We start from the raw sequence: 11578 nt of genomic DNA on the forward strand, positions 1-11578 counted from the left end.
GGTATACACGTCAGATCCGGTGTTGAGAGCCGCAGGATAAGCAAACGATCACAGAGCACCATTCGTCCACCGAGTTGTTGGAAATGAATAGATTAAAAAAAAAAAAACCTCAGCAGAAGTTGAAGTGACAAGAATGCAGTCGCCAGAGGGGCAGAGAGGTTACACGTCGGGGCAGGAAGATTTAATCAAGAGAGAGATGGTTATCTGGCCTCCTGCAGCTGCTGAGAAGAAATATCTGGGTACACTACCAACAGTGAGCTTTTGAAGCTTTTGTGAGAAAAGCTCATAGGACCAAGGTGCACCGACAATCACACATAAGGATGACAGAAAAAAAGTATGTTTGAATACTTTAATTGAGCCAATTCATGAACAGATACAGTATATGACAATAGTAAATGTTTACAGTACGAGAGTGAATTTGAGGATTTACTGAACCCAAACTGGGAAAAAACAAACAAACATGACTCATAAATAACATCTTAAATTGGGTTAAATTATGTTTAAACACCCAGTTGTGTGTAGTTTCAAGTGCTATAAAACTGGACTCATAATCTCATAAGCATGGGTGACATAAATGTAATGATCAAATGAAATTATCCATGATGGCATGGTTGTCTATTTAATTGGATAAAGTCTGATATAAAGTGTGCAGCACAATATATTCACGTTTGAATTCATGGATCAGTCTTCTTGGTTCAAGAATGTGGATGGTTTACTGATCAGCAGGTAAAACAAAGATCTGTTCCATGAATAAATCACTTTTTTCATACTTTAAGTGCTTTTTCCTATATTTTTAAAATGTATTTAATCCTGCATATAAAGGTTTGTCTGGTTTATATGCACTTGTAATTATCTCACTCTAATATATTATAATTCAGACCCAGGGGAGACACAGCAGGAGTCAGAACAGAAGGATAAACAAGTGAGAGGCACTTCACATTATACCATGTTTATGAAACTATCGCATAGAATCAAAGAGTGGCGGAAAACATTGTCCTGCTTCATAGTGTCAAACTCTACATTGCTGATAAGCCGTCATCAATGACGCTGGACTTCATCTCCTGCTTTTGGAGCTCAATGCCGCTACAGTCATGAATACCTGCATCTGATAAACAGAATGAATCATAGATGAGGAAGATGTAACCCGTCTGTGAGATACGACGACAACTCGAGGTGATTGGTGGCTTCCATTTTTAAGTGTTCTTACTTGACATGTTGTGTATTGACTGAAAATGTTGGGAAATGGCTTTGTCCCTGTGTCTTTTTTTGTGCTCTGCCATTTGGCTGCTAGGGGCTGGCCTTTCTTGCACTGACAAGGTAACCCTTGGACTTTATGATGCCTCTGCTCTTGACAATAACAGAGTAACGCAGGACCCACTCCAGCCTCCAGTCTCCGATGTTTAGGTCCTGCACACCTTCCTGCACCGCTTCCTGGAATGTTGCTGCAGACATGAGCTCTGGTAAGAAGAAGACGAAAAAAGATAAAGACAAATATAAACATCAACATTTAAAAACAAAAAAGGAAATCACAGACTGTTGAAGTCAGGAACATTTGCTTGTAGCTTAAATCAATTCAGACAATTTTAACACACCAATCATAAAAGAAGCAAAAATAACATGAAACATATGACAGAATTCATTTTGCAAAACTTGAAAATAATATTAAATAAACATCTAAAAACAAAGAAACTAAGAGTCATTATTATATTCTCTTCAGTTGCATTATTCAGACAGTCACATGACAATCGGCAAGACATCAAGTGAATTTCTCCTTTTTTGGTTTCACTGCAACAAAACAGTGTACATTCTTAAAAAAGCAGACATTTCTGCTTTTTTGTGACATGTGACATGTCACTGAGACAACTGGACTTTTTTTCTAATTTTCAAGCTTTGTGTTTTCAAAAAAAAAAGTTTAGGATGTCAACTATTTAAATGTCATGCTGTGTTCATTTGATAGACTTATTATCTGAAAAGTGATTTGTAATTTAGTTTGTATTTGATTACTGATACTACTTTGCTTGTAGTGATCGTTTAATGGTACAGGATGAGCAAAATAAGCCTTTTTTCAGTTGGTGGATGGTTAATATTTTGTGACAATGTTCTTGTTTGCCGCTTTGGATGAATGCAACCGGAAAAAAAAACCTACTAACTAACTTTCCCAGAAGCTGGTGAACCTCTCAAAAGAAAGACAGATAAAACAAATGATCCAAACACATCATTTCCAGTGGGATGGTATTACTTTGACCACTGTGAGAAACTTTTGACCAGAACCTTTGACTCCCACATAAAACATGTTGGAAAACAAAATACACAGAAAATCAAGCGACACACTTTCTTCTCGATAAGAAGAATAACCACCTTTGGGATCATTGTGTGTGAGGAGCTGGATGTCAAACTCTTTGGCGAAGGCGGTGAGGTCGGGAGGCATCACGCAGCAGGACGCCAGGTTGACCTGGTTACTGCTGGGCTTCACCTGGTCCAACAGAAGAAAGAACAACCTGCTGTTTACTTCAGCTTCACAAAGAGAACTGCACAAAGGAAGAACTCTCAGCTCAAACCATGCAATGCAGTGCACCCAGACCACTTTTTCCTTGCATTTTGTTATGTTATGATTTCCAGATGGATTCAATTCTACACACGATACCCCATGATGACAACGTGAAGAAGAAATATAATTTTAGCAAATTTATTAGAAATACCAAAAAGGTCTACAAAATCAAACGTACAGAAGCACTGACAGCCTTTGCTGAATATTTTGTTAATGCAACATTGACATACATCACAGCCTCAAGGCTTTTTGGACACGCCCGCTGCTGCAATGTAAACACACTCATTTTTTTTTTTAACAGATTAGGAGTTGTCATGTGAAACGCTGTCGTGTAAACAGGACCTTAGACACATTTGTGAACAATACTTGAGAGAAATAGGCCTTTTGTGTACATAGGAAAATGGCACCAAAACTAAAGAGTTTCGTTTTTTCATTTTTGTTCAGTGCAGATATACTTTATTTAGCGGGTGTAATGACTTTACACCCAACCAAATAACGTTTATTTGAAAAATGTTGTTTTCAGAAACTCATTCTGTTTTTTGGAACCTTTGTTTAACCCGCACCATTGTTACACTCATTACTTCCATGGGAACTGTTGGAAACACCTGGGGTCCGGGGTTAAAATTGAGGAGGGTGGCTGTTGATGTGATCAAAAGGCAGATAGTTTGCCGTCTGGTTTGTGTGAAACTTGCTGTGACAGGAAACGACTACACGTGGCTGTATAGTCGCATGCGTCAAGCCAACACTGCATTCCTGCAGCCGGAAGGAGCAGCGAGCTGAGTGCAGTCTGCTGAGAGAATTTAACCTGCCGCCAGTCAAAGGATAACTTCTTCACCTCAACTATTTTATGAGACGGAACAAAGTTCAGCCCCGTTGCAGTGATTACGACGACTAAAGCAACAAATCAAAACACAATAAACATACCGTCATGGCCCAAAAATCCATCACACAATCAGACCTATGACACAATTTCACATCAAAAGTCTTTAACTACTCTTGGGATACATCGGACTTTGAATTTGGAAGTGGAGGCAAGCACGTTGAATGAAGGGCGATCAATGTACAAGGAAGACAAAACAATCAGTGCAATCCAGAATTTGAGACTCGTAGACACAAGAGTCCTACTGACATGAGCCCAGTTGTGGAGTTGCTCCAGCAGATCTTTGTCCAGGTCGGAGGTTCCGATGGCGGCGATCTGTTGGCTCCTGACGAGCGTCTCCAGTTGCTCCCATGCCGGCTGAAGGTGAGCCAGAGTTTGACTGTCGCCCTCCATGGACGCACAGGGTGCTATTATGACGGAGTCCAGCTGAGACACTGCCAGCGTCTGGCAGGCTGAAGAAAAAAGACAAACATATTACAGAGAAATAGTTATATTCGAAACCCTGTACCTCAAATTTTATTTTAAAGTGTTGCTGGGAAGAAAAAAATCTCACCTAGCTCTACTGCATCTCTGATAGACGACTGATTTGACTCACAAAGGAACAGCTTCACTGCAGAAACAAAGCGAATTGTGTCAAATTTCGAGAAGTTCGACAAGGAAGCATTGGCGAGCACCAAAACACAAACATTTTCAGGTATAAAACAAGGGACAGGAAGCATTTGGAGATTCAGTTTCAGCTTCTTTACAGATTCCCCGCCAACACCCTAACCGACACCGACCTGATACCTTCACCTCCTCCCTCTCCTCAGGTGTGATGGCATCTGTTGCCTCAGTGATGAAGCAGTCCAGCATGTCTGGGAGATCCTGGAAGGACCAGAAAGAACCAGAAAGAACTTTGATTTCAGACCAACAGTGGCACTGAAGTGCTTGTCATCATCCAGATAAACCAGCGAAAGGAAGTGAACGGTTACGATGCTTTATACAGGCTGCAACACCGTCTTCAGGTTATTCCGCAAACTAAACCTTTGTTTTGCAATCGTTCGGAGGGAGGGGCTTTCTGTGGCGGTAGTTCAAAGTTGTGCCAAGCGTAATCAACACGCACAACTGCAATCAAACAGACGTGCAATTTTGTTTATTGTCCGTCGTTCATTCTTGTCAGCATTACGCCGACATGGCAGAACCCTAAAAAAAAATGCCTGGTCATATTACAGACTGCTGATGTTTTATATTACTAAATATTGACTGAAACCATGGGTGGTCCTTTAGCGGTAGAGGACTATGGATTAATGCAGTGTGGTGTGATTTTCTTCCTGGTGGGCCATCAGGACAAAGAGTTCCCTCAACAGGACAAGGTGATTTTTAAAATTTTTTATGTGTGCCTGTTGAAACAGTCTTTTTTTTTTTTTTTTTTTTTTTTAACACGGGGGAGGTTCACACAGGTCTCCTGCTGTTGTAACTGTAGCCTTTGAAGTTCAACTTTATGACCTACTGAAATATGTGGTTTAATAGAACTGCATTTTGTGATAGCCGCCCTCTCAAGTCCCATGTTGTGGTTATTGAACAAAACAGTCTTCACAAAAGCATGTACGTCAAACTCCAACCCCCCCCCTCCAAGCTAACAGACAGATGCACATTGGGAATGGCGCCTTTGACAACCAGCATGGCATGAACATTCAACATGACAGCTTCTTTTCAGGAAGCCTACGGGTTTCTTTGATGTACCACTGCAGTTATTTCACCTTCCCATTCATTGAAATCCTACTGAAAGACAACGTGGCTTCACCGCATCAAACGCCGCCAATACAAATCTACACCACTTATTTCACACAGGACAATGTTTGACGGTGCATTTTGCCATTGAACTCGGGGAAAGGAAAACATGAGTCAAAAGTGTACATTTTCCCACCTTGGTTGCAGGTTTGTTCGTGGAAAACCAATCGTTCAGGGTGGCCTGGATGCAGTCTCGGAGCTGAAAAGCCAAAAGACATCATGGTGGCGTTTAATCTAATTTCCGTTGAAGTTCTCTGTTGCAAAGGTCTACGGTTTATGTTTCGCTGATGCAAGATGTATTTGCTGGTCCCTGCAGATGGAATATATTATCATGTGCCATTCCTAAAATGAACATGAAATCGAGCAGTTGACTCAACAACGGCATGAAAACCAGCTGGGCTGACGAGCCGACAAATAAAATAGTGTCATTTCAAAGAGTCTCATCTGTTACCACAAGGACAATGGAGGAGTACTGGTCTGCTGTATCGTCAGTTTATTGATGAGTGAAATGTAGCATCAGAAAATGGAAAACAAACCAAAACACGGACCGGCCACAACAATAGTCAGTCTTTAATTGGTGAGAAACATGCTTCATTCAATTGTAAGTAAGTATTGTCGATTTAAGAAGGTCCTGTGTTGTGCACAATGGGTGTATGCAGGATAAGTACAGATGACAACCGACCCCGCTGGTTTTTAACAGGTCAGCCATAAATGTGTTCTGATGCAATGTATTATTCAACTTCTGACTTTGTGCTACTTGTGTAATCTGATTATTGTCAAATTATTACAAAGGCAAACAACGTTGATTCCAACCCTCCCTTCTCGTAAAGACTACAAGACACAGTGGAAATGACGACACCGTTTTAGCACGACAAACAAATACACACATGAAACTAAAGCGCATTTCAAACAGACCAGCCAAATTAAGAAACCTATCATACCATGTTATACTCAGCATCACTTCAATCGTCAGGCATATCCATATTCATCTTAACCTTCATCCGGACAGCTGGATTCCACGTGAATACCTTAGAAACATTTTAGCAATTTTTGTTTCACGTGTGTTGAGAAAACCCCTTTGAAATAATTTGTCCGTGGGCCATTCTGCAATGTCGTCAGACTTGTTCTCATGTTTCCGTGAATTTTAGGAACAAAGTGTATATCTGTTCGGTCATGGAATCGCAGCGACTTTGACTACTTGTCTGGCAAATGCTCTGATTGATTACGGACTGTAATTGCTCAGGAAGGCCTTTATTAGGAATCACACTTACTGTACATGCCCCGCCATGAGGGGTGTGCTCACAATGCACCGAAATCCTATGCAAGAAAAGACACACAAATACACCATCTATAACTGACTATAACAGTACAACTCAAACACGGAACTATAACATGTAACTCGGTCAACACATAAACAAAAGTTACGAGGAGCGCTTCCCACGCTCCGCCGCTGCAAAACTCTACATTTGCATATGATGACTCAGAACATGATCTTTCAGTTTTGTATAATCGCGGGTTTGTGGGAAGCATGTTTAGTTGGGTCTAAGCATTTGACGTAAAGCAACAGCCCGGGAGTAACGAAATTGCCATAAGTCTGCAACAGTAGTCTTCATCACTTGAGAAAAAAAACAAAAAACCATGTACCAGTGTCCAACATGCATTAATCTCTAACCAAAGTTACTGAGCAAGCCAGTTGAAGCGGGTGTTATCGATTCTTTTGTCAGAGCGAGATACGGCGGGGCAGACGGCAACAAGACGCTATAATCGTATGTACACGCTATGTCAGCCATAATAGACCTTAATACACGAGTACTGACAGCCGGAAAAGTAACAATCGATGACGTCACTGAGAGGAGGGTTCATCAGATATGAACTATATGTGGTAATCGTGTCAGGTCTGATCATGCAACACAAAGTGTCAAATGGAACGAGTGACTGAACCTTCTGAACGACAGCATTTTATAGAGGACAACTTGGCGCGAGATATTGTTGGGGTCCGATTGGACCCAAGACACTATTTTTGTTTGTTGTCTTGAGTGATTAGAGTCAACGTGAGTCAAAGGTTTATTGTCTAGGTGACAATACCCAGAACACTGCTTGGTGAATTCCTTCGGGGCCCATGACACACCCCAGGTGTACAGCAAGTTTTGAAAGATGTCCTGATGAAGGTTAAACTGATGGATTTAACTCATTTTAAAGTTAAATCCAGCAGTTTTCTGTCTGCTTGTACTAATATTTCAGCAGTATCGCCAAGCGTCCCTTTTTAAAATAAAGCGAATACTAACAGAAATTAAGGTTTGGACACTCAGTACTTGCCTCAGCTGATGATTGAGGTGTTCCAAACACAATTATAGAAACTTGAAGCATTAATCACCACTGAGGCCTGAGATGTAATTATTAAATTTTTGCAAAATCACTTGTTAGATGTTTTAATGTGGTTTTGTTCAAGGTTGGAGGTAACACATTAGTATTTGAAAAGTATTTTTGGTCACTTGAACTTTAAGTATAAATAGATTTATTCATAATTAAACACAATTTACACCATGTGATCTACTTTTTCAGTTTTTTTTCTGTTTTCCAGAGAAATATGCTTCCAGAGAAATATGAATAGATTTATTCTATGCGAGTTGAATAACTACTATAGACAATGCCATTATGTAAGCTGAAACCATGAGTCGTTTCAGGAAGTAGTCCTAGATATGTAACTTGTTATTTTTAACTAAAGTATTTCTTAGAGGACTAAAAGCAGCAGGTGGACTTTCCTCTGCAGCCTGGTTTGTTATTACCAATAAACAACAACCATTCAACACTGGCTGTAAACTATTTACCACACATATGGAAGTTGTTTACACCGCACGGACATTAAACCACCGGCGTTAACCGCACACAACACGTGGCGGCTCGCAGGTCAGAAGATGTCGAGGAATCGTTGGCCCGAGTCCCGGTGCGGCTTCCTCCCGTGTGTTGGTGTAGTTAGCAGGTTCACCGCTAAACCAGGTACAGTAGTTCAACCTGCGGGCTAAGAGCTAACAGGCTACAGGAACCGACAAACGCCGACGGCGCTGGATTAATAGCCCCCCCCCCCCCACGGTTCCTCTTACCTCCTCGCTGGGGGAACCGGGACACTTCTTCTTCAGCCGGCTCCGGTTCACCAGGTTCCCGGTGTGCAGCCGCAGAGTCCCGGCGTGGCTCAGCAGCATCCTCGCCTCGGTGCTGGTGTTGTGGGGGTCCATGTGGTCTCTCGGTGGCTAAGCTAACGGGCTGCTCGCACAGCGGGTCTCTGCGTTAAGATGTGACGGCAGGAGAGTCTCTCACTGGCGTCCCGAACCTGCTGCTTGCTTCTGCTGCTGCTGCTGGAGGAGCGACGCTGTACGTCTGCCCCCACCGCCAGGGAAACGCTGTAGTCAGGATGACTTGCACTCAGCGGTGCTGACTGACTTGACTTACTGGTTTGTTTTGTTGTCGAGCGGCAACAGGGTGTTAAGCTTGTCGGACACGCCCACATAAAAACATGCCCGGGGCTGCTTAGAAAACCTGGTAAGGATTAGTCGGAGCGGTAACTCACGGTGAGCCACTGGCCCTGGAACGGATCGCCGGAGCGGCTTCAACAAGAGATCCCCGGTTTGACCGCAAGATGGCGCCTCGCCCTCGCACTGGTCATGGTTCAAATCTTGGCCCGGCCTTTCTTGTACACTTTTCATGTTTTCCCCGTTTTGCTCTTCAGTGTAAATGCGAGTGTGTATGTGAATGTCTGTCTCTGTGTGTTTGCCCTATGACGGACAGGTGACCTGTCCAGAGGGTATCCTGCCCTCCTCATGGGATTGGCTATAGATGGATGGATGGATGGATGGATGGATGGATGGATGGATGGATGGATGGATGATGGATGGGTGGATGATTACCAGTGTCATCTCATCGTGAGGAGATCCGTTGCACAGGTTTTGATCTTTGAAAGTGGAGTTTGCATGCCCTCCGTGTGCATTTGTAGATTTGCTCTGGTTTTCCTGTGTTTACGATGCCCCTGAACACACATCATCAAATCATCAGTGAAACAACCTCATCCTATGACTAAACCATTTGCATGCAGGCTGGTTTGAGCTTCTCCCTTTCTTTTGTGTAACAGACAGAGCAATCAAATACTGTTCGCAACGTCTCATAATTGTATTGTAGTGTCTAATATTGTAAATAACATAACAAAATGTTGTCACTTCGACTTAAGCATACTGCTGAATACCTAGCATTTTTTCATTTAAATGCAATTTTTAGGATACATTTTCTTTCATGGTATGTTTCCATGAGAATATTTCCAGCCTTACATAAAGTTCCAGTAACCTAAAGTTACTTCACACATGTAAAATGCTCTGCCGGTGGTTCTGCAGAGTTCTGCCACAAATCATTTTGTTGATATAATTGGGACAATTGATTTCAGGTTTTTTTTAGAGATAATATAGATTATTTTGTCCCCCAAATTCTTCCAACTGCGATCAACCAGAGATCCCTGTACACTCTATGTAAGTATGATTATGTTGGTCACAAACATGCAAAGGGTATCTTGGCCCGTGAAGCAAGGAAAACGTCTTCCGTTGTATTTGTGGGTGTTGTAGTTAAGAACGTGGACCACACATCCATTTATCTCCCCAAAAAACAAAATGCTGTAGTTAATAGTTTTCACTGAGGAGTCTGTTTCCTGTTTCAAAACTATGGTGTGTGGCGAGAACAAAGCAAGGTCAACCAAGTCAAGTTTTGTTTCTTGTGCTAGTGGAAACAATTGGAAGTTCCCCATGAATCCATGACCCAATCTGCATCAATCTCTGAGTCCAGGCCAAACTCGACCTGTGCTCCTATGTTCTTCCAGAATGACAGGAAACAACAGCATTCACACTTTCACATCTCTGAAAAAAGAAACACTTTCACAGCAGCACAACCCCTTACTCATATGACGAAAACATTATCTTAAAACAATTTAATATGGACCTGTAAACATCCACTTATAACCATAATCTCCACACCGCTTATACGTCTGCACACTTATCCAAATGACTTACGTTTCTAATAGCATCTCTTCATAAAAAAAGAAAAAACACATGTAAAACCAGCTGAAATGAGCAAGAGTATCAAAGCAGGCAAGCAGTAAAACTGTTGTGACACACAAAGCAGCCAAGAGGCCCGTCAGGGTGGTCGCAGCCAAACTGGTATGAGCTGCACTTCATTTCCTCGCCACAGGCGAGGCTCTTAAGACAGTGTTACATTCCTACTTAGATCTGGATATCAGTTACACATCACTTGCTTGTCTTTTTCTAATTAGGAAATGAGAGAGACAGAGAGAGAGAGAGAGGGGGGGGGGGGGGGGGGGCAAGGCTCCTAAAACCATCATGACATCCTTCAAGCTTGTGTCATTACAAGACAATGAGGTCACTCATTAATGCAGAGCTTGTTGACACTGGCTCAACAAGCTCTGCATTAAGTTTCCATACGGAGTCCTAATAATATCATGGATGGAACAAATCAGAACACGATAATTCCAAAGAGGGGGTTTGTGCAGAAAATGTGAATACTATTCTATATGGATACTATGGACACTTTGAAACCCGTCATTGATCCCGTAATTAAGAAGCATTGAGGAATGCAGTGTTCTAGCATTTGTAACTGCTAACTGGTGCCACAATTAAAGATCAGTTAATTACAACAGCAATGGAGAGAGAGACCCCCGTCAGCAGAGGGAGGCCACCGTCACACACACATTTAGGAACCAAGACCTAGTAGATATGCACAGCCTCAGTGACAGAGCAACCGACCTGCCGAAGTGAATACAGCCCTGAATACAACACCTACAACAACCATCAGTGATGCCAACACGCTGGTACACAGTACAGTGATAGCACTCCTGAAGGAGCTTGGACACAAGATGGACACGGTATGTGAGAACAAGTACCCTCCCTGCAATAGACAGTGGGACGCAGCAAGGCAGATACACGTAAAATGAACTTAAAACAGGCATTCCATCCCCAAGGCACTTGACTCTGCTAAACAGAGGTTCAGAGCTCGAGCCACCCAGCTGAAGCTGAAGGGATTTACCAAAGAGGCTGAAGCCAGGAGAATAAACAGGATGTTTCCCAGAGAACAAGCTGTGTACACTCCATGGCAGGAAAATAATAACAGCAGCAGAGCAGATCCACCAAGATTTGAGTGGGACAAATACAGGAAAAACATATAGAACAGATAAGCATCACACAACAGACACAAGTTTCAAGAAGGAATCAAAGATTCTGACAATGTTCAGGTAATGAAATGACCATCATGGTGGCCATGTAAAAGCTTACAGCTGTGAAGTGAAATCAGGAGTTGTGAGCGATTTAGAGACCTATTAAAGTGGTGTAATG

General features: G+C 42.3%; 1 protein-coding gene across 1 annotated transcript; it reads right to left on the minus strand.

The window, feature by feature from the left end:
* Positions 1-402: 402 nt before the first annotated feature.
* On the minus strand, positions 403-8610 carry gclm (glutamate-cysteine ligase, modifier subunit). Its single transcript, XM_080506812.1, has 7 exons — positions 8300-8610; positions 5335-5397; positions 4208-4292; positions 3982-4038; positions 3678-3880; positions 2359-2473; positions 403-1457 (listed from the first exon to the last, which is right to left on the minus strand). The coding sequence occupies exons 1-7, from the start codon at positions 8429-8431 to the stop codon at positions 1288-1290; spliced, it is 825 nt and encodes a 274-aa protein (XP_080362938.1). The 5' UTR covers positions 8432-8610; the 3' UTR covers positions 403-1287.
* Positions 8611-11578: the final 2968 nt, after the last annotated feature.

The sequence above is a fragment of the Blennius ocellaris genome (genome assembly GCF_963422515.1).
Source record: "Blennius ocellaris genome assembly, chromosome: 12".
NCBI lineage: Eukaryota > Metazoa > Chordata > Actinopteri > Blenniiformes > Blenniidae > Blennius > Blennius ocellaris.

Excerpts from the sequence above, each read along its gene's own strand:
- gclm (XM_080506812.1), bottom strand. The coding sequence starts at position 8,431 with ATGGACCCCCACAACACCAGCACCGAGGCGAGGATGCTGCTGAGCCAC. Across the intron at positions 5,398-8,299 it reads CCGGTTCCCCCAGCGAGGAG|CTCCGAGACTGCATCCAGGC; the intron begins GTAAGAGGAACC and ends TTGGCTTTTCAG. Across the intron at positions 4,039-4,207 it reads GGAGGAGGTGAAGGTATCAG|TGAAGCTGTTCCTTTGTGAG; the intron begins GTCGGTGTCGGT and ends TTGTTTCTGCAG.